Below are 24,641 nucleotides of genomic sequence, written 5' to 3' on the forward strand. Positions count from 1 at the left end.
ATAAATTTGAAATAAATATAATTTATATTCACCAAAAGTCATAAACAGATAAGGTGATATGCTTCCAAGGCAAGTAGAAACTATATTTCTAAATGAGTTCTAGAAAAGTATACTTTTCATTAAATTTTGATACCGAAACATTTATTTTTCTAAGCAAAGCAGAAAAATATTACTTATGTTCATTAAAAGATAATTTCCTATAAAACTATAGTTTTTAAAAAATCATTTATCAAAATGACAGAATTAATCATGTTATCAATAAAACATTTCATTTTGTAAGTAACACCCCATGTGACAGGATTCTTTTTTCATCATGGTAGTGGCTATTAGCAGAATTAAATATATAACAATCATACACGTAACTTCAGTATCTTATATAGAAAAAGACCATTTTTTAGGTTAGGCTAAAAATGTTAGGCTGCTATCAGTATTTAACAAAATTTCTAACAGACAACTTTGACTAATGTTGTATGAGACACTGACATAAAAATTCACCTAAAGAATAAAAAAATTCTAGCTCTGTAGTTTTCAAAACTTCATTTTAGAGAAAGGAAAACAATCTCAGGTCTTCAGGCCCTTCCTTCTTCAAAGTGTTAAAGAGTATGGGGCACCTGGGTGGCTCAGTCAATTAAGCATCCGACTTCAGCTCAGGTCATGATCTCACAGTTAGTGAGTTCAAGCCCTGTGTCGGGCTCTGTGCTGACAACTAGGAACCTGGAGTCTACTTTGGATTCTGTGTCTCCCCCTCTCTCTGTTCCTCCCCTGTTCACACTGTCTGTCTGTCTGTCTCTCTCTCTCTCTCTCTCTCTCTCAAAAACAAATATTAAAAAGAATATTTTTTAATAAAACTGAAGCAGGCTCCAGGCTCCAAGCTGTCAGCACAGAGCCTGACACAGGGCTCAGACAATGAACTTTAAGACCATGACCTGGGACAAAGTCAGATGCTTAACCAACTGAGCCACCCGGGCGCCCCAACCTAAAGAGCTTTGAATGACCTTTTTTTCATTTCAATATTATGAAACATTTCTACATATTATAAACAAGAGTGAATTTCAGCTCAGCAGCAGCAATGTAAAGGACAATGCAAGGATTTTACAGTTGAAGAAATATCTGGAATTGAAGAAAATTATTATCAGCTTGAGAAGAGATACAGGCTGCGAGAAAAAAAACTGATTCATGTGTACTGACACTTGACAAAAAAACAGTGGGGGTGGGAACTTCTAAAGAACATATAAAAAACTTAACTCTTTATATCTTTTTTTTTGACAGAGAGCAAGCATGTGCACGTGCAAGCGGGAGAGGGGCAGAGGGAGAAAGAGAGAGAAAGAGAGAGAAAGAGAGAGAGAGAGAGAGAGAGAGAGAGAGAGAGAGAAACTTTAAGCAGGCTCCATGCTCAGCACAGAACCCGACCTAAGAGTTGGACAATTAACTGACTGAGCCACCCAGGAGCCTCTTTACAGCATCTTTTAATGGAGGATGATATACTCTCTTAACAGAAAAGGCGCTAAGGGGCGAAAAAACAACCAAATCCAAATCATCTCATTAAAAATTTTAATCAAAATGGGGCACCTGGCTGGCTCAGTTGGTAGAACATGCGGCTCTTGATCTTGGGGTTATGAGTTCGAGCCCCACGTTGGGGGTAGAGACTGCTTAAATAAGTAAACTTAAAAAAAATAATTAACATGTCCAAAGTCAATGTGATATTTTAAAATTACTTCTGGAAGCCCTACATTCAAAATCAGAAAACAGGAAATTCTCTGAGTAAAGTCTTAAAATAAACTTAATACAAAGATGCAGCACTTACTGCCTGTGCTTGCTTGATAAACTCAAGAATATCTTCTTTTAAAGCCTGATGAATTTTTGCTGGACCTTTATCATCCCAGAGACAGACTGCATGCACATCCCTGTAAAAATAAAAGTAAACGAACATGAATACCAGAACAAGAACAAAGACAAAACTCACGTCAAGTTCTGCATGAATAGTTTCCATGGATCAAGCTACAGCAAGATGAGGGTGGCTGAATCCATCCCTAAGAACCAAGAATTTTTTGTAAGCTGTTGTCACACATACACTTGTTTCTTTTTTTATTTTACTTTCTCTGTCTGTTTTCCTCCTTAATCTCTACTTACTGGATTTTTTTTTAAGTAGGCTTCACGCCGAGCACAGGGCTTAAACTCTTGAACTCATGACCCTGAGAACAAGACCTGACCTGAGGTCAAGAGTAGGACATTCAACTGACTGAGCCACATAGGCATCCCCTCACTGGATATTTTGAATTACAAAAGCAAGCTCCCTTCTTCCAATCCCACATCCCAAGGTTCACTACTATTAATTTCTTTCTCACGTAACGACAAGTGTAAATTCTAATTCTTTACCAGAATATATGCAAACTATTCTTTAAAAAAAAATTAGTCATTTAAATACTAGCAAATCTCTTAGCTTCCCCCATATAGTCGCTATATTTACACACTAATTACCGCTGTATCTCTGTTATTTAAAAAAACAAAACAAAAGCTCTCATAAGTTGGTATACTAAAACTCTGAATTTATAAAGCTGATATTATAGAAATATATTTAATGTTAATACAATATTGTCAATAAGTTAATTTCTTAATTGCCAAGCTGTAGAGTAGGGAAACTTATAACAAAAGGACAGAATCTCATATCGAGGATTCTTTTATCAAAAAATGTTCCCCAGTGATTCATTTAGTACCTAATGGAGCCCCTCTTATAAAAAATGTCAGAGAAATCAAAGTAAGACATCTCCAGAATTGTAATATTGTAACAATGACCAAATAGTTTGCTTTATATACAGAATCTTAGGAACATCAATATAACAATGTTCTGTCTGCATATTCATTTGAACTTACTTTGTCACCTGTTAAATTTAGCTTTTACCTTAATAGTGGTATCTAGCTCACTGCCCAGGATGCAGCAAACATACAAATCTTTGTTAAATAACAACAAAATAGGCAAATCTGATTGCTTACTATGTGCCAGTTACTTTTCTAGGCTGTTTTTACTCATTTAAATCTTCACAGCAACTCTGAAAGAAATACCCTTTTTATCACCATTTCACAGGTGGAGAAACTGTGGCAAAGAAAGGTTATGTAACATTCCCAAAATTACACAGCTAGTATATAGTGGAAACAGGCAGCTGGGCTCCAGAACACACACTAAACCATTCCCCAAATTCACTCTTGCACCTCTCCAAACCAACCATTCAGCCAACAGCAGTCAAAGTGATCTCCATAAAACAAATCACATCATGTGAGCTGTACCCTTAAAATCCTCCAATGGTTTCCTACTACTGTTTGAATAAACTATAAAATGATTAACTGATCCCTCTACAATCTCACCTCATGACTAAAATCAACCGGCTAAAATCAACTGATACAAAAATAGGTTGATTCTGGGGCACCCAGGTGGCTTAGTCAGTCAAGCGTCCACTCTTGGTTTCAGCTCAGGTCAAGATCTCACAGATCGTGATATAGACCCCCATATAGGGCTCTGCTCTGACAGCTTGGGGCCTGCTTGGGATTCTCTCTCTCCCTACCTCTCTGCCCCCTGCTCCTCCCCGAGCTCGCATGCGCACACCTGCGCTTTCCCTCTAAATAAATAAATAAGCTTAAAAAAAAAAAAAAGGTTGATTCTAATTCAGTATGTGTGCAACTACTGTGCATATAAACCCAAGATAGTTCAGGAACCCAGGAGAGGGGGAGAGTAGAAGTGAGAGGCAGAGGGGTAGTAAGGAAAAGGGAAGGCTCCCAGGAAGAGTTGGTTTCCTGAGCTTAATCTCCAAGAACAAGTAGGAGTTTGCCAGGCAAAGGTACAAAGGGGTGCGAGAAGGACATGGTACACACAAGTACCAGTAGGAGTACAGAACTGTGGATTACTGTGGTGCTTGCAGTGAATTTAACCAAATCACTGCGGTTCTCATGTCAAGCAGGGAGTGGTAAGCAAGAAATTGGGCAAATGAAGCCTTTTGCAGCCACATACTACATTCAATCATGGTCCTACTGTATCCATCCACCTAAACATCTCTCCCATTTGGACATGTGCATCTATTACCACCACCAAAGTCAAAACCACCATCATCTCTTACTTTATTTACTGTAACAAAACTCACATGCATGGACTGCTTACCATGTGCCAGGCACTGTACACATACTGACTCGTGTTAGTTTAGGTCTTCCCAGAAGCAGAGGGGATTACACATGCAAGAGATTTATGGAAGGAACTATATGCAAGGGAAAATGAGAAGTGTGCTACAGGAAGCTGGGCGAGTGATAAGCCCACAATGCCAGTCTGATCCCCGTAGGGAAGGGTGGAAAGGAAGGTTGGGTAGGAAGAGCCTTAGACTGTCTTGCAGTTCTAAGAAAGTTTGGGAGTTCTGAGGCAGAAGTCACCCATCAGAGGAGTCTGTGCCACCCTGAAGTAGGACTAACCTAGTATCCCTGTACTCAAAGTAGTGCTAGGTACATTTTAGAACGGCTAAAATGTGGCGTGAGTCTCATAAGGCAAGAGGGAATGGTGTGGTTAAGAAGGCAGGGTTGGGTCACTCCCAAGTAATCTTACCCAAGAAAGAGCTAAACTTGTGACTGATTTAGCACATCTTCCCCAGCTCCCTTTTCTCAACCTCCAGGTATTCCTAACTTTTGTCACATCAGCCCTCTTTTCTCAACCTCTGGGTGCTCCTAAGTATGTCAACAATACGCTCATTCTTATTCAAACACAACACTACTCTTCATCACCCAGAAGACCCTGTCAACTCTCCAGGTCAATTTTAACACACAGTTTGAAAAACATGTAAGGTACCTAAGGAATGGATTATGATAATACCCTTAAAGCTCTCTATGTTCCTCGCCCAGATCCTACTCTCTTCTATCCTCCCCAGAAGTAACCAAGCCTGAATTTACTGTTTTTTATGTTTTATGACAGACTATGAGTATTCCTGACCTTCACAGAAATTGTATCAATAATCTTTTGGAATCATTTTGTACTCAACATTGCTTCTGCTATTTACCCGTACAGACAATATGCAGTTTTAGTTCGTGCAGTTTATCTGTTGTATCAAATGGCACATCAGTATAAAAGGGAAGGAGTAATGGCCAGCAATAAATGTATGAAATTAAATCCGAATGGTTAAGAATACATTCTCTTGGAATATAAAACCAAAGTGCTCTTAAAAATGTTTGGGAGCTCAAAAACCACAAAATACCTAGGAATAAATCTAACCAAAGAGGTGAAAAATTTATACACTGAAGACTATAGAAAGCTTATGAAAGAAATTGAAGAAGACACCAAAAAATGGAAAAAGATTCCATGCTCCTGGACAGGAAGAACAAATATTGTTAAAATGTCGATACTACCCAAAGCAATCTACAAATTCAATGCAATCCCTATCAAAATAACACCAGTATTCTTCACAGAATTAGAACAATCTTAAAATTTGTATGGAACCAGAAAAGACCCCGAATAGCCAAAGCAATCTTGAAAAAGAAAACCAAAGCAGGAGGCATCACAATCCCGGACTTCAAGCTATACTACAAAGCTGTAATCATCAAGACAGTATGGTACTGGCACAAAAACAGACACGAAGATCAATGGAACAGAATAGAGAACCCAGAAATGGACCCACCAACATATGGCCAACTACTCTTTGACAAAGCAGGAAAAAATATCCAATGGAATAAAGACAGTCTCTTCAGCAAGTGGTGCTGGGAACACTGGACAGCAACATGCAGAAGAATGAACCTGGACCACTTTCTTACAACATACACAAAAATAAACTCAAAATGGATGAAAGACCTCAACGTAAGACAGGATGTCATCAAAATCCTCAAGGAGAAAGCAGGTAAAAACCTCTCTTATCTTGGCTGCAGCACCTTGTTACTCAACACATTTCCGGAGGCAAGGGAAACAAAAGCAAAAATGAACTACTGGGACCTCATCAAAATAAAAGGCTTCTGCACAGCAAAGGAAACAATCAGCAAAACTAACAGGCAACCAACAGAATGGGAGAAGATATTTGCAAACAACGTACCAGATAAAGGGTTAGTATCCAAAATCTATAAAGAACTTATCAAACTCAAAACCCAAAAAACAAATAATCCAGTGAAGAAATGGGCAAAAGACGTGAACAGACACTTCTCCAAGGAAGACATACAGATGGCCAACCGACACATGAAAACATGCTCCACATCACTCATCATCAGGGAAATACAAATCAAAACCACAATGAGAATAGCTAACATGAACAACTCAGGCAACAACAGATGTTGGCGAGGATGCGGAGAAAGAGGATCTCTTTTGGACTGCTGGTGGGAATGCAAGCTGGTATAGCCACTCTGGAAAACAATATGGAGGTTCCTGAAAAAACTAAAAATAGAACTACCCTACGACCCAGCAATTGCACTACTAGGCATTTATCCAAGGGATACGGGTGTGCTGTTTCGAAGGGACACATGCACCCCCATGTTTATAGCAGCACTATCGACAACGGCAAAGTATGGAAAGAGCCCAAATGTCCATCGATGGATGAATAGATTAAAAAAAATGTGGTATATATGCACAATGGAGTAGTACTTGGCAATCAAAAAGAAGGAAATCTTGCCATTTGCGACTACGAGGATGGAACTGGAGGGTATTATGCTAAGTAAAATTAGTCAGACAAAGACAGATATCATAGGACTTCACTCATATGAGGACTTTAAGAAGAGAAAACAGATTAACATAAAGGAAGGGAAACAAAAATAATATAAAAACAGGGAGGGGGACAAAACATAAGACTCATAAATATGGAGAACAAACAGAGGGTTACTGGTGGGGGTACGCACTAAATGGGTAAGGGGCATTAAGGAATCTACTCCTGAAATCACTGTTGCACTATATGCTAACTAATTTGGATGTAAATTAAAAAAAAAAATTAAATTAAAAAAAAATGTTTGGGTGCTGGTTGAACATCCGCCTCTAGCTTTTGGCTCACATCACGATCCCAGGGTCGTGGGGTAGGGTCCTGCGTTGGGCTCCCCACTGACCATGGAACCTGTTGAGATTCTCTCTGTCCCTCTCCCCCACCTGTGTTCTTTCTAAAATAAAAATAAATAAATAAATAAATAAATAAATAAATAAATAAATAAAATGAAAAGAGACATGTTGTAAGGGAAAGTCTTAACTACTTAATTATATTATGAAAATCAGGGAGTCGGGGGAGTAGGAGAGGGACAAAGTAAAGGTTTTTCAAAGCTTTCAAGGGGACAGGGAGAAGGGACAGGAGAAGCATCAAGCGGTAAGAAGTATTCCAAACGCTTCAACCTCCTTGGGTACAAAGAAAGTAAAACAGAAAGAATGTGACCCTGGTGTGACAAACAGGTATTTTGCTTTTAATTAATAGTAACACTATATGCTTCTGATTGAGAGTCGGAAACAGAAATATAACCACTAATGGAAATTAATTTTCAGATTAACAAAAAGAAGGAAAACAAAAAATGAAGCAGTAAGAATATCTAATAATTAGTGATAAAGTTAAAGAAGCAATAAAACAAGAATATCAGCTATAACATTACACATGAACTCAATAAATTATCCCACTGGAAGACAGTAGGCCCTTCAAAAAGACAAATATTGTGTGATTCCACTTATATGGGGTACCTAGCATAGGCAAACTAGGAGAAAAATGGGCTCCGTAGAGACAAAGAACATGAAGTTTTAAAAATGGGTAATAATGTTGATGTTTGTACAACAGTGAACGTGCTCAATGCCACTCAACTGGTTAAAGTGGTACGGTTTTATATAATGTAATGTAATTTCCAAAAAAAAAAAAAGGTACTAGGAAACACAAATAAAATAAAGCAGGGTGGCAACACTACTATCATCCACAGAGGAATTTAAGGTTAAAATAACTACAGAGAGGACACATTATATAATAATGATAAAAAGCATTATTTATCAAGATATACCCAATTCTTTGGACCAAAAAACAAAACAAAACAAATTTATCTAAATATAAAACAAAAATAGAGGGGCACCTGGGTGGCTCAGTCGGTTGGGTGTCCGACTTCAGCTCAGGTCATCGTCTCAGAGTTTATGGGTTTGAGCCCCACATCGGGCTCTGTGCTGACAGCTGGGAGCCTGGAGCCTGCTTCCGATTCTGTGTCTCCCTCTGTCTCTGCCCCTCCCCCACTAAGGCTCGGTCTCTCTCTCAAGAATAGACACTAAAAAAAAAATTTTCTTTAAACACAAAAATAATTACAAATTTAAGAACTTGATACAAATACAATGCAATACGTTAAAGCATCCTTACTTCTACCAGCTAGGAGGCATTCAGCTGAACCATTAAATTCAATTATGAGTGGCTCAGACTATTATGTTATTTTTCTTAAATAACTAGAAGTCTAGAGATGGGCAGCTACTGGGGTTCATTCAGAGACTGAGAAGAGGCTCCTTCTCTTTCTACTCAGACACATTAGCGTGGCAGCCTCTTACTTCTGTGAAAAGGAGGACTGTGCCAGGCACGTTAGTTTAATTCATCTGAAAAGCAAAAACTTTCTCAGAAGCCCTCCTGTAGACCTATTTGCTGGAACTGTGTCACATGGTGACCCAAACAGCAAGGGAAGTTGAAGAAGTGACTATTACAATATGCAGCCAAGTGGAAAGTATATGGCACAGAATGGGGGTGCCTCAGCTAATCAGCAGTGTCTATCACAAAATCTCTTAACATCTGAAAATCTAGACAAAAGAAAATTAAGGACATAGAGGAATGTAAAAATACAATCAATAAATATGACTTATTAGAGATTCTTATTACAACTATCAAAATGATAATTTCTTTGGGGCACCTGGCTGGCTTAGTCAGTGGAGCAGGTGACTCTTAATTTGCGGTCGTGAGTTCAAGCCCCACACTGGCTATACAGATTACTTAAAAATAAGATCTTAAAAAAATACTATTTTCTATGAGCATATACACGCATATAAAATTTGTAAATATATTTATACTTATTAAAAAAATTTTTTTAACTATTTATTTTTGAGAGACAGACAGAGCATGAGTGGGGGAGGAGCAGGGCTAGAGGGAGACACAGAATCTGAAGCAGGCTCCTGGCTCTGAGCTGTCAGCACAGAGCCCGACGTGGGGCTTGAACCCAAGAACCGCGTGAGATCAAGACCTGAGCTGAAGTTGGACGCTAACCAACTGAGCCACCCAGGTGCCCCTATAAAGATATTTTTACAGGCTATTTTCCTGATCATAATATATAAATAAGTAAATGATTAAAAAAAAACAAAAACAACTCCATTGTCAGAAGGTAAGTCCTTACATAATATGTGGATTAAAGAACAAAAAAAACTTACTAACTAAAGAATCTACTAACTTACTAAGAGAGCAATAAAAAGGCAAACATTTCAAACTGCAAAGCCTGTGGTAATAATAAAAGCAGCATTAAAAAAACGTATAACCCTGGATGCTTTCATTTTATTTAAAAAAAAATTTTTTTTTAACATTTATTTATTTTTGAGACAGAGAGAGACAGAGCATGAATGGGGGAGGGGCAGAGAGAGAGGGAGACACAGAATCGGAAGGAGGCTCCAGGCTCTGAGCCATCAGCCCAGAGCCTGACGCGGGGCTCGAACTCACGGACTGCGAGATCGTGACCTGAGCCGAAGTCGGACGCTCAACCGACTGAGCCACCCAGGCGCCCCTCATTTTAAATATAAAAAGATAAAAGAACTAAGAATTTATCTGAAAAGACACTAGAAAAAACCCCAAAATAATTCAAAGTAACCAGAAAGAAGATACTAATCAAGATACAAATTATGGATGTGATAAGGAGAATAAATTGAATATTCTTCTTCCCAAAGAACTAATTTTTGCCTTTTCCTTTTTTCTACCACACAATTATTTTGTATTTCATTAATTTTGGCTTTTGTCTTCCCTTCCTTATACTTCCTTTAGTTTTACCATGCTAGGGTTTTTTCCTCATTAAAAAAAATTTTTTTTTTAGTTTATTTATTCTGAGAGAGACAGAGACAGTGTGATCCGGGGAGGGGCAGAGAGAGAATCCCAAGCAGGCTCTGCACTGCCAGCACAGAGACCAATGTGGGGCTTGAACCCACAAAACTGTGAGATTATGACCTGAGTCAAAACAGAGAGTTGGATGCTCAACCGAGCCACCCAAGCACCCCTTTTCCTCATTTCTTGAAATGAGCACTTAGATCACTGACTCCCAACCTCTTTTTTTCTAACACATGCATGAAGGCTATAAACTCCTTAATACAGAAGTTGTTTTGATATGATACATCTTATCAAAACAATTTTTAAAATGTGGTTATGTGAAAAGACAAAATGGATCAACTCCTCAAGACCAGATAAAAGTGGGGCACCTGGGTGGCTTAGTTGGTTAAGCATCTGCCTTTGGCTCAGGTCATGATCTCAAGGTTCATGGGTTCGAGCCCCACATTGGGCTCTGGACTGACAGCCTGGAGCCTGCTTCAGATTCTGTCTCCCTCTATCCCTGCCTCTCCCCTGCTCGCACTCTGCCTCTCTCTCAAAAATAAATAAAATATTTTTTAAAAAAGACCAGATTAAAGAAAAATGCATAGGATTAGGGATGAAATACATGGTATATCCACACATACAATATAAATACGCTATTAATAATGCCATTTCCAATTTCAAAACCTAGAGGAAACAAAAATGAAATATGAGAATAGACTCTTTGTCTTACTCCCAATTAAAAAAAAAAATGTTTATTTATTTTGACAAAGCACGAGGAGAGGCAGAGAAAGAGACAGAGGGGAAAGAGAGAATCTCAAGCAGGCCCACGCTCAGTGCAGAGCCTGACTCGGCTCGATCTCACGACCACAAGATTGCAACCTGAGCCAGTTATCAAGTCAAATGCTTAACCGATTGAGCCATCCAGGCACCCTTTATTCCCAATTTTAAGTAGAATGTTTCCAACATATCACTATTGGGATGATGCCTGCTGCTGGAATACTTGACGAATTTATTTTTCCCATTTTTTGGAAACATTTCTTTCTTTATGCCCTCATCTATGGAGATGATCAACTTCTCATGTGACTTTAACTTTTTCTATTTGGTTTTAAATTCAACTGTCATTTTATCTTCCTCCTTTTATTGATTTCTCTCCTTATCTTGTAAGTTTCTGAATCAAGATATTTTAAATGACCCTAAACGGTCATGTGCGGATACCCAACTCAGTTCGGAATGCTGTTTGTGTTCTTCGGCTTCACAGTCAGTTTCTGTGGAACAATTTTTATCAGCTAAAATGTTTTGGTTTCCACTCTCTTGTGGTTTTGGATGGATGGTGTCTGTCATTTTCTATTTATATTCATCTTTTGGTCAGGATTCCTAGTTTAGGAGCACCTCCTCTTTAGTTTACGAAAGCTCAATTTCTTAATGGCTAACGCTGGGAACAGAAGAAAGGGTACGTATTTCGTATCTGCTGGATCCTTAAATCCTCTAATTACTTACCCGTCTGGAAACATTTTTATCTTGCCTTAATCTTGATTACACACTTGACTAGGTAGAGAATACCAGGTTTAGAATAATATCCCTTCAAATATTTAAAGAAAATGTTTCATCAGACTCCTACACCCAATTTGACCAATGAGAAGTACTGGGGATAGCCTGCTTTGAGACTTAACTGTACTTCATCACTCCAAGAAAAGTAGGACTATTTTGTTCATCCTTGGAATTCTGAAATTCCTTAAGGATGTGTCTTGGCATGTTTTTTTTTTTTTTTTTTAATTTTTTTTTCAACGTTTTTTATTTATTTTTGGGACACAGAGAGACAGAGCATGAACGGGGAAGGGTCAGAGAGAGAGGGAGACACAGAATCGGAAACAGGCTCCAGGCTCCGAGCCATCAGCCCAGAGCCTGACGCGGGGCTCGAACTCACGGACCGCGAGATCGTCGCGGGGCTCGAACTCACGGACCGCGAGATCGTGACCTGGCTGAAGTTGGACGCCCAACCGACTGCGCCACCCAGGCGCCCCGATTGGCATGTTTTTTTTAGCACTTTCAATATTAAAACTCGTGGCGGGGGGCAGGGGGCACCTGGGTGGCTCAGTCAGTTGAGCGTCTGACTTCAGCTCAGGTCATGATCTCTCAGCTCATGGGCTGGAGCCCAGTGTTGGGCTCTGTGCTGACAGCTCAGAGCCTGGAGCCTGTCTCAGAATCTGCGTCTCCCTTTCTCTGCCCCTCCTCTGCTCAGGCTCTGTCTTTAAAATAAACGAACATTAAAAAAAAAAAAAAAAGGTTACATCTTTATTAAAAAAAAAAAGACTCGTGGGGATGGGTGGGAAGGGACAAGAATATTCAATTTTCTTCTTATATTTTTGGACTATACCCTCTCCTCTACTATTTCTATTCTCTCTTGGCATGACTGTACCCAATTCTAGATCCACCTTCTTCCTTTCTTTCTTTTTAATGTTTATTTATTTAGAGAGAGCGCAAATGCAAATGCAGGAAGGACAGAGTGAGAGAGAAAGAGAAATAATCTCAAGCAGGCTCTGCACTGTCAGCACAGAGCCTGAGGTGGGGCTCTAACTCAGAGACTGTAATACCATGACTTGAGCTGAAGTCAGACACTTAACTGACTGAGCCACCCAGGTGCCCCCATATTTCTTAATTTCCATTTTATTTTCCATACTTTGTTTTTGCTCTACATTCAGGGAGAACTCTGCTTTTATTTTTCAAATCACTGATTTGGTCTTTTATTTTTTAGCTCTTTATTTTTTATTTCAAAGGTCTCTTCTTTATCTTGACTTTCATTTTCAGTGGCATCTCTTTCATTTTCTTCCTCTTTGATATAAACTGGAGTTTTTTTTAAGAGTTCTTTTCCGAACCTTGCATCATCTATTTCCTCTAAGATGGCCCTTGATGATTCCCCATCTCCTGGTATTCATGGCCGTGTAAGTTCCCTCCTACAATGTACAAGCATTTGCATGATTAACAGCACATATGTAACGGTTTGTCACTTCCCAAATTATGTTATAATCACCATGAATTCCACCTTGGGAGGACCCTCTTTCACTCTGGGGAAAATACGCTGCCACACTGTAAACTGCCCTACGGAGGGGCCCACATGGTGAGGAACTGAACACCTGCCAACAACCATGTAGGTAAACCCGAAAGCTCACTCAGCCCTAGCTGAGTCTAGGCCTACATCTTCTGCTGAGCTCCACTGCAACCTTGAGAGAGACTCTGAGTTACGCCACCCAATTAAGCTGCTATCAGCTTCCTGACCCTCAGAAACTGTGACAGAGTGTTTTTTACTTCCAGATGCTAAAGTTTAGAGGAACTTGTTATGCAGCAAGAGACAAATGATAAACAGAGATACAACAAAGAGAGGCAGAAAACTATTGTAATCATTCAGATGAGGAGAGGGGGAAGAAGCTGGGATGGAAAGAAGTTTCATTCAAGAGATATTTAATAAAAATCTATGAAACCTAGTAATCAACTGAATATGAGGGAATTAAAAAACAGAAAGCTGATGGTAGCTTCTACATGTTCGGTTTGAAACTATGAATAACACATTTTTATCATTCTAAATTTGGAGTATTTACAGAACTTAAGAGACCAGACACATAGAGGAAAAAACAGACCATTTGAGTCTGGAAGTTCATGTCACGAGAATAATCTAGATTGCTTTTGCAGATATGAGAACTCAGTTAAAGGAATAAAAAGAAATGAAACTCTGGAGGAAACCAAAATTTAAGAGGTGCACAACAAAAAGTCAGCTTACATGACAGAGATGAGGCAGACAAGAGAGGAGAAAGTGGCGTCAAAAACCAACTTGGGCGGGGGGGGGGGGCACCTGGGTGGCTCAGCCAGGTGAGCATCTGACTCTTGGTTTCGTCTCAGCTCATGATCTCATGGTTCATGGGTTCAAGCCCCACGTCAGGCTCTACGCTGACAGTGTGGAACCTACTTGGGATTCTCCCTCCCTCTCTCTCTGCCCCTCCCCTGCTTGTGTGTGGCCCCCCTCTCAGATTCAAATCAAAATAAACTTTAAAAACAAAAACAGAAACCAACTTACGAACAATAAAAATACATTTTAAAATAACTTATAATAAAGATAAATCTTCTTTAAAATGAAGCATCCCAAGCTCAAAATAATTTATTATTTAATTCTGGCATCGACTTCACAAACCAGAGTCAAACCAAGTATGTATATAGAACAGCAGCAGTTATTAACCAAGGGAGGTACCGTCCCCACAGAGGCTCATGGGGAAAAATCTGTGAGCTTTTCTTTGGTTTCATTAATGAGAAGTAGGGAGGAGAGTACACAGGGAGTGTCCACTACTAGAGGTGATGAAGGTAAAGGCCACAGGTGATAAACATCCTGCAATATGCAGCACAATCTTGTTTAACCACTTAAAATGCCAACAGTGCTCTTACTGAGAAACAAGGATATATGAGAAAAAATGGAATAGCCAATGTACTTTAAAAATAATACAATATTTTAGTGCCTCAAATTTAGAAAGATATAAGCAGTCTAATTATTAACTCGTGATCAAACAGGCTAAAATCTGAAAGGTTTTAATTAATGTAGGTCTTGCAATTTTGGTGATGGCATGTAAGATATACATACAAGAAGTCTTTAACCTAAAAGGACTACATATCGAGCTGCCTTAGATACCTCAAGGAGATCAAGGAATTTTACAGAAATGACGTGATGAGACCACTAACTAGGGCACGTACAAAGGTGTTGATGATTTCTGCTTAGAAACAGACTTGAAGCAGGGACACCATCACACTACGCTCCCTCTCCTGGTCAGGAGTGCACAGGAAACAAGCATTATTCTACATGATAAATGATATTATCAACACAAATTGGCAAAAACAAAACAAAACCAAAAAAACCCCACCACATTCAACATATTATTCATAAAATAGTTTAATCAAATAATTTAAGAAAAATATATAATATACATGAATGCTACGAATTTTTTAAAGGGCTTAGCTATTTCTTACTGAACTCTAATTTTTCAAAAGGCAGAATCATGCGTGTAAGTTAATTAATATTATGCAACAAGTTCTACATTATTTAGGGAAATTAAATTTTTCTTATGTGATAAAAAGAGCACAACAGCTTAATGTGTTTGGGTTACTCAGTCACACACCTACAACTCACTAGTAGAGTATTTCACTAGACCATACACAAAAAGATTATAGCAAGTCTGAGACAGTTATCCTTAGGAAGATAGGCTTGCAAGGCTGGTGCTTGGCTACTATCTGGGAACTTGAATTTTGCAAAGGTTCTCACCGTTTCCCTGTAAGAATGGCTCATGGTGCCTTAATGTTTCAGTAAACAATCTGACTTATGATGAACACTTGCTTTTCAACTAGGAGTCCGGAATTTTAGGTCATGTCAGGCAGAGGCTATTGTGACCAGTAAAAACCCTGGACACTGAGTCTTTAATGAGCTTTCCTAGTAGACATAATTTCACATGTGCTGTCACGATTAGTTGTTGGAGAAGTGTCTCCTGTGTAACTGCAATGGGAGAGGATGCTTGGAAACTTGTACCTGGTTTCCCCTGGACTTGCCACCCCACCTTTGTTGCATTTTGCTTTGTATCCTTTACCGTAATAAATCAGAGCCATGAAGATGACTATATGCTGAGTCCTAGGAGTACTCCAAGCAATCAATGAACCTCGAGGTGGTCTTGAAACTGATACAACTGGTGTCAGAAGTGGAATTCACTAGCACTGCTGTGACTCACTGAAACACGGTGACAGCACTGTCTGGTAAAAGGAAGAAGTGATGGGATGATGAAGTTTTGTCGTTTGGGGGGCTATGAAATCATCCATGGTATGAAACAGCAGCTGAGTTGCTATCTGTTTGAAGAGAAAAGAGTTACCTCGGAAATTTGAAAATGAAAGGTCTAACCCCAGCAGAGTTGGCTAGCTCAATCCCCTGGCTGCTTTTGGCCATGCCGATAAAGTAGGAGGAGAAACGGCACAGTCTGGGTGACACCTGTGATTTCTGTTCTTGCCTCCAATTGGAAAGAGAAAAGGCCCAGAGTTTTGGGTGAACCAAAAATGTCAAATGTTGATTTTGGTTTCCCCCGCAGCCATGAGGAAAGAGTTAAATGAGATGCCAGGGTTGGAGAAAGCTTTATATAAACCATGGGAGAAAACGTTGGGGGTGGGGTGCTTGCAGGGAGAAGAAACTACTCCAGCTGTTTCTTCAGCCCAACAGCTATTGCTGAAGCAAAATCCTTCCAGGCCCCTTGCACTCCAGTCAGGAACTCCCAGCAACTGTAAATGCTAAAGTTACTGCTAGGGGTTTGAACAGGAGGTCAGGGGAGGAGGTTTAAAAAATGGCTTTGTATTTTGTAGCTATTATATCTGGATGTATGGCCAAAAAAGATGCAAAATGCTATATGCTTGTACTTTTGTAACTGCTGGAGGGGTTGTATCTATCAGGAAAGTATGGCCCTAAAAATCAGCGGACACAATTTTCTTGCCTTGAGTTGCTGGGGAGGTGACTGGCGTTTAAAGTGTTTGAATATTGGCAACAGAATAAAAGTCTCTGTAACAGGTGATATTTACTATTATTTTTACCTATTAGTATGTTGAGAAGACAACATGAAAACAAAGGAAATCTTCAGACAGAAATACTTTTGGAGTTTTAAAAAGCAGTTTTTAGTGGCCACTGAGCTCTGGCGAAATCAGATGTCTGACCCTCAGAGGCTAATGACTTTCCAGCCTGATGTGCATATTTCTGAGTGGGTCAATTTGGACTCCAAGACTGGTAAGATAAAAAAGGCTTAGAAAAGTCTTGCTTGTCACTTGGACTTGGAACATGACTGTGTGCCTGCAGCATCTTGGCTTCCTGCTGCAGAAGAAAACTTGCTCTCTTTTTTAGAGTCCTGAATTCACAGATCTTAACTGCCTGGTCTCTGAGCTGAAACTGGATACTGTCTGTTTCTGACTGTTTCAACCTCAGCATAAGCTGTACTGAACTAAAGAGCCAACGTATACTCAGCGAGCAGGGGTCTGCCATGAGGACCGCTGCAGATACCAGACCCCCTTTGCAGAACCATAGACTGAAAGCATCACGGATTCTGGCTGGACCACTTGCAGATGCCTACAGAAAAGGGCTTATTCTCTGACGGAGCCGTCTGAAGTCAAGCTTCTGGCTGACGTTCTACATGTGACACAGAGACTAACTGCACTCCTAACTTGTGGTCACCACCAAGAGCTGCAAGAGTCAATCTCACTGTGATTGACTGGTGTTCAGTTTTCTGGATTTGTTGCAGGTTTCAACAACTGATGAATAATAACCTGATTCTATTTCACTCACCTCACCTCAGTAAGGCACCTTGGTTGCTAAAGGCCGCTGTCTCCAGAAAGGAAGTGATCTTTTCTAGGCTGCTCACTAGATAAATGATTGGGACAAAAGGCATGGGAGGTGACATAAACTTTAAAACTTTCTGAAAATTTGGAATTTCATCCAGACCAACACCTAAAAATGATACATCTTTCTAGTTAAGGTGTGTAAAAATTGTTTTTCTGTAAAAATGCTTTTGCTCCTCTTGCAAATCCACCTGACGGCAGGGGCGGGGGGGGTGGGCAGTTTTCATTACTGAGTGAGACACAGTGATTTTACAAGAGAAAAAAAACCAAACCCAGCACCTGAGAAGGCTCACGGGAAGAGGAAGACATTACTGATTTTTTATTTTCCTAAGTATTCTAAAATTCCTGACATTAGCCTTCCACACTGCTGTGAGTACCCTGAGGTCAAACTTCACCATACTCAGAGACAGGAGGAAGCAGCCCAACTCCTACACGCTCCACAAAGAGCACATCTAAACATCATCCACTAGTGAGGCAAATGAGTTGGTGTCATGAATAAACAAAACTATCTGGAACTAATGTCCTTTAGGCACCTCATCTGAAGACAAGGCCTGAAGTGAATTAACAGAAATGGACTGAGAACTCTACAGCCAAAGGTCCTCCGGGACGAGGGAAACTGGGGGCTGGTGATCACATCTGACCTGACTAATGTATGTCTTGCCTGGAGTCCCTTAACAATTGCAAACTCCTTGTATCTGGGTTGCCGCACAGGTCCTCTGAGACTGCACTTCTTTGGGGATGTACTGTAATGATCATAACGCTGCTAAGACTCTGGACAGTTCTCAGGTGTGCTTCCACGTATAGGCCAGAGGTGTGCTGGGCCTGAATTGATGGCTCAGGCCACATTAAAAAAAAAAAAAAAAAAAAAAAAAAGGTTCATTATTGAAACTGAAGGAGAAAACCACCTAGTTTCCTAAAATAAACTTCACGGTTGATGGGATTTATTGTCACTCATTAAATCTAGGACCTCTAAAACACATAACTGAAATCAGTACTAGAGCCTGGTCTTGCCGTGCCCTGTGGTATCCCACTGGTAACAGTTTTGCTGTTAAGACATTTTTGGTCAAAAGCCAAGAATTAATTTAAATGGTCAACAATTTCCTACACTGATATAAAACTCTCCTAATGATAGGAATGGACCCCGGTGCCTTAAACGTACAAAATACGTACAAACTCTATGGTTTACACTGAACACCCGCTCTCTCTGAGCATCTGGAATCTGGGTACGTATCAAGCAGAGGCTACCTTTGTGACCAGCCCCTAATGAAAACTCTCAGGACGGGGTCTCCAAGAGCATCTCAATTAAACAACATATCACACATGGTGTCAATCCTGTCGCTGGAGAAGTGAAGTGTCTCCTGTGTGATTTCACAAGTACTCTTGGAAGCCTGTGCCCATCGTTCCCCAGGCTTTACTCTCTGTGCCTTTCTTTGTACCGATTTTGCTTTGTATCCTTTTGCTGTAATAAACCACAGCTGTGAATATGACTGAATCCTCCCGGCAAATCACTGAATGGAGATGAGGGCTTGGACGAGTAATAATTGTAAACGAGTAAACAGTCCAGTCTAGAGTCAGCATTTCATTTGAATATACAAATGCATCACCAAAATTTCCTTTACTTTAGCAAAAAGTTAGAGTGAATGGATTACTTACGAAAACAGATCAAACCACTGCTGTTTTGTAACAGATTCCTGGCGTAAAAGCTTCAAAACAATTGGACGCATGAAATCCCATTTGTCTTCAAACTGAAGTGAACCTTTATTCTTTAAAAAAAAAAAAAAAAAGATAAACAGTTTAATTTAAATGCAGTTAAATCAGAAGTGTCCATTATTTTTGTCTTTTAGAGTTAGCTAGAGAAACACAAGGCTGGACATGTAAAAGAATCGTTTTCTATAATGGAATCCCTAGAAAGTTAATCTGGTTTCAGAGAATCGCAGGAAGACACCACAAAAAAGAAAACTAATTGTACAAACGTGGAAAGAATTTCGCCTTGCCCAAGGACAACTTCTGACCTTTGTCCTTGACTTCTGGTAGTTAATCTGTGGGCTGTTAGAATGTACATCTGATAAGAGAGTTTTTGTTCACCTGGTAACCTTGGGACAAACTGGACAATCTAACAAACGTGATTCAGGGAGGGCGCTGGCCACACCTACGGAGTCCTTAGGGTGAGGGCTGACCAATCCAGAAACACCAGCGTAACTATGGGAGGTGGTTTTGGGTTAACCAAAATGGAGACCGAGATGATTCACAAGTAATCAGTCAGTCGTGCCTACATAACGTTGCCCCAATAAAAACTGTGGACATTAGGGGTGCTGACTGGCTCAGTGGGCGCAGCATGCGATTCTTGATCTCAGGGTTGTGAGTTTGACCCCCAAGTTTGGTGTAGAGAGTACTTAAAAATAAAAATTAAAAAACAAAAACAAAAACAAAAAACTCTGGAGACTAAAGGTTGGATGAGCTTCCCTGGCTAGTGTGGAGGCCTCTTTTAAAAAGTAAAGGGCCCACAGCAATCCCCTGACTGAATACCGACAGACCCACGAGGTGACCCACCTCAAACTATCCATAAGCCCTAACTGACCAATGGGCTACTTACAACCAGGCACAGTTACCAAAAAAGGGGAAATTCGTTGTGTCCCCATACCGCCTCACCTTTCTTCTTTAAGTATAGCCTTCATCCACTGCCTCGTAGCAGACAGTCTCTCCTCGGCTGTCCTGCCTGCCACTCCCTTGCAATTCATTCAATGAACTTCTATCTCCTTGCTGCTGCCTTGGGTGAATCCTTTCATCGCCCACACCACTGGCTTCCACCTGATTGTCACCCCCCATTTGGGGGCCCCCATCTGATCGAGAGAGCCACCACAGCTAGCAGGACCCAACACACACTGTCACACATCAAGGCCAAGATAGAGAGGTGATCTGACTACAGTGGAGAGGAAGAGGAAAGCTCCTTGTCTGGAACTCTCCTAGACTCTGCCCTATGTGTCTCCTTCTTTGGCAGATCTTATCTGTATCCTTTCTCATAATAAACCATATCAGGATCTATGAGTCTAATTAACTACTGAACCTCAGGATGGTTTGGGGAACCCTCCAAACTTGTAGCTGGTATCAGAAGTGAGGGTGGTCTTGTGTGGGGAGACTGAGCCTTCTAATTTCATAGTTGCCCTGAACTGCCCACAAAAAGTGTAATGAAAATCTACATAAACTGTGAAAACTGAAAGAAAAAAAAAAAACGACAAAAGAAGAGAAAAATACCCCACTCCTTTTTTAATGCTAACAAAATACTTGACCGCGAACTGCTGAGAAGAGCACAAGAAATAGAAACTGTATACAGATGTAATGAGAACGTAGATGCCAAAATCTTAAACATTAGCAAGTTAAGGAAGTGGCATGTCAAAAGAATGGCACTTCATAATCACGCGTGGTTTATCCCACGAATGTGGAAGTAGCTGAATATTAAAAACGATCATCAATTCATTACATTACTAACAAGACAGAGAGACTGTATGTGTTTAGTCAATTACTACTATTCCTTTTCAAGGTAACTGGGGCCACGGGACTTGCTTTCACCAATAAATTTCCACAAAAGTCACCAATTTTCGAACATGCCTATGAAACATTTACAAACACACCTATGAAACTCATGATTGCTTTCACTATATATAACGTTGCTGAAGATGACGCTCACTTATAGCAGATAAGGTTCCAGACTGATGGCATGGGACCCGCAAATTCCCTGAAATTATAACCCAGGAGAGGTTTCTAAGCATGTGGTCTAACCAGAACCTACACCAGAATCACCTGCTTGGTAGTTTCACATATACATTTCTAAAACTTACCTCAGACCTACTGGATCAGAATCTCTTAAGTTCAGAATCAGCATATTTAGCAAATCCATGATAAAACTACATAAAAATGTTGGAGGGTTTATGACCAAACACAGGCTAAGAACTACTGACTAACACTAAACTCTTGTGAAAGCAAGCGATGCTTCTTGCATCCACAGACAATGTTTCTTTTTTCCTTTTAATCTTTTTGACAAAGGTAGACTGTCACATGCAGTGCTGCATTCGACATGTCTGGAGTCCTGGAAGCCTGACCACCCTATGCTACAAATGGACCCTGAGAGCTTGTTTGGAGGCTCTAGCAGAGGAGGACGGCTCATATACCCTTGACCAAAGAATGGTCCTCTTCTTTTGGCGAAGGTCAGCCCCTTCAACCAAGCGTGCACACGAAGAGGGACGCACACGGGAGTGGTGGGGGAGGAAGGGCACACCCACCTCACCGGCCAGATCAACCAAATCAACCCTGGTAATCGATGAGATGACAGAGGTCACAGCCAGATCATGCTCGCATCCTGTATCCATGAACAATGATGATCCTAAAAGTTACTGAACTGTCTTGCCGCAGGTACCTATCTATTTTAATCACAGTATTCTTATTATAAGCACCCACGAGTGTATTCACTCAAAATTTTGTGCGAGGGTTAGTTGTGCTTCTCCCCTGAACAACTAGTTTGTTTTTACCTTATGGACTTCAGTGAATCATGTAGGTAACTTTCCTCTCAGTGTTGACTATGGAGAAATTCAGAGTTAGATTTGTAATTCTACGGCATAAATTCTGTGTACTAACCTCACGGCCGGCTTCACTTTTCCTATTGTTCCCTCTGAGGGAGGAGCATGCAAATAAACAAGTTTGAAAGAACCACTGAAAGTTTTCTTGACTGAGACATGCAGACTCATTATATATGCCCTTAATTAGAGGATACATTATAATGTCAACTAAGTCCATTTCCATAAGCAATTTTGGCAATTCGTAAAATTAAACATGGTATAAATCTTATAATTAAAAATCAAAAAGGTACAGAGAACTGGAGTAAACAGGTCTTTGAGATAAATACTCATTAGACTCTGAAATCTATTAGCTATGGCAAAATAACAGGAAATACATTTTGGGTCTTCTGTTTGTTGAAACATTTTCCCCAATACTAAATTAAAAACGGAATGCAATAACTGAATGTTTTCTATTATTCTTTGATCCAAAAAATGGTGCTCAAGCAATTCTTTGGTCTATTCTCTGTTAAACTGAAGAGCACTTCATTAAATCATAACTAAGCAGCAGGACACCAAATCTATCTACAAAAGAGAGTGCTTTATTAATATGTGAAGGGACTTTCCAATTATGAACCCTGATTTATGAATGCTTCCATTGGCTAACTGAAGGCTGCCTTATCTCTATTAATTTGCTGCAAAGTCTCTTCTGCTTTCTTCCACTATTACTCAGAACAGCAAGTAGGCTGAACTCACCAACTGCTACTATCTGGGAATATCTCACCCCCTGGCTCTTTCACCAAGAAGATTTCAGCATCTGCCACATCCCTGCCCTCTATCCTTTCTTCCTTTCAGCCCAACTCCCTCCCTCACAGGTATTCTTCTCAAACACACAGAAAGGTTATGGGGAAGCCAGGGAGGGGCAGGTCCTGAAGGATACCTCAGGAAAGAGTATTTCAGGCAGAGGAAGCAGCCCTTGTAAAGACCAGAGTAGGGGCACCTGGGCGGCTCAGTCGGTTAAGTGGCCAAATCTGGCTCAGGTCATGATCTCGAAGCTCGTGAGTTTGAGCCCCGCATCGGGCTCTGTGGTGACAGCTCAGAGCCTGGATCCTGCTTCGGAGTCTATGACTCCGTCTCTCTCTTCCTCTACCCCACTTGTGCTCTCTCTCTCTCTCTCAAAAATAAATAAATATTAAAAACAAATTTTAAAGGAGGCACTAAGCAGGATTTCCTGACAGTATGCATCTGGGATGAGAGAAAAGAGTAAAGCATGACTCTAAGGCTTTTGTCTGATATGTTAAGACCCACAAAATGGGGTCCACTGCAGGGGCCCAGCCCATGTCCAAATCTAAACTAAGTCAGCCTGCAGTTGGGGAAAAACCTTACTGCCAAGGAAACCTAACACCAATCACAATCCTCCTACACAGCTTTAGTTAGCTTATTCTACCCTACAGCAGAGGACCTACTTGCTTTATATGGAAAATCTCCAACATCCTAACCAATCAGGCCCTGTTTTTGTCCTGCCTCTTCTAACATTCTATAAAGCTTTCGCTTGCCACAAACCCTTTAGGAAGAGTGTTCCACGGGTTGTTAGGCACTGTACTCCCTCAATCCATGGATCATCTTCTCTAGCATCAAGGGCATCAAAGTTGTTACCTAACTGTTTTAGTTTTGTCGTTTGACACATCCAAGAAGTATGGCACTGCCGTCAACTGAAATGGAAAAAACTGTAGATGGAACAGGCTAAGAAGGAAAGCCCTGGAGTTTGATTTCAGACACATTACACCTGACACATATATTAAACAGCCCTTTGAAGATGTTGAATTAGCTGTTTCATAAGAAACTCTAGAATTTATAGAAAGGTCTAGGCAGGAAATTAAAATATGCAAGTCACTGGAGTACAGATGGGTTTTACAACTTGTTACTGTCACTACCAAGAGAGTGAATATGAGAGAAGAGGGCCAGGCTCGAGGCCTTAGGCACCCAACATGAAGGGGTGAGAAGAATAAGAAATAAGAAAGGAGATGGAACAATCGCAGAGGTGGCAAGAAAATCAAGAGCACAGGATTCTGGAAACCAAGGGAATAAAGCGTATCAAGGAAGGGGGAGTGATCGAGCGCAGCACATGCTCCTGGAAGATTATGTAAGAGGACTACTGAAAAACCAATACGGAAGTCATGGAGACCTTCGTATTAATAATGTAAGAGCAGTTCTCATAGAGCGGTAAGGACAAAAGCCGGGGAATGGAACTGAGAGAGAAAAGAGAAAGAAAGAAAACTGGAAAAGTACAGACAACTCTTGGCAGTCTTACTGTAAAAGAGCACAGATGTGGCATGGTAGCTGATGCAAAGAGGGAGACAAAATTTCTTTTCAGATGGGACGGACACAGTATATTTTTAAACTGATGGGTATATTCCAGGGTATAACACTGATGACGTGAGAGAAAAGGAAGGAAAGTGCTGGAGAATGTGAATTGAAATTTAATTTGCCCAGGGTAAGCAAGAAGGAAAGGGGCACAGGGCGCACAGGTGGAGGAAATAACTCTACCGTAAGAAGGTAAGGCAAAGTACATACATGCAGATGTTAGTAGAAGGGTAGATGAAGTAAGTACCACTCTCCGAAGTTCATTTTTGATTACTTCACGTTTTCAGTGATGTAGAAAAAAGGAAAATGCCTTGGAAGACAGGTAAGGACATACTAGAAGTTT

At 40.3% G+C, this 24,641-nt stretch overlaps 1 protein-coding gene across 1 annotated transcript in view; it reads right to left on the minus strand.

Annotated features, from left to right (window-relative positions):
* Positions 1 to 24,641, minus strand: part of CUL5 (cullin 5) — a 92,908-nt gene that overhangs the window by 53,225 nt on the left and 15,042 nt on the right. Inside the window, exons 2-3 of the mRNA XM_049614099.1 lie at positions 19,041 to 19,150; positions 1,805 to 1,904 (exon numbers count right to left, since the gene is read on the minus strand). Coding sequence (XP_049470056.1) covers positions 1,805 to 1,904; positions 19,041 to 19,150 — 210 coding nt within the window. The remainder of the gene's footprint in view (positions 1 to 1,804; positions 1,905 to 19,040; positions 19,151 to 24,641) is intronic.

This window comes from Panthera uncia, chromosome D1, assembly GCF_023721935.1.
Source record: "Panthera uncia isolate 11264 chromosome D1, Puncia_PCG_1.0, whole genome shotgun sequence".
NCBI lineage: Eukaryota > Metazoa > Chordata > Mammalia > Carnivora > Felidae > Panthera > Panthera uncia.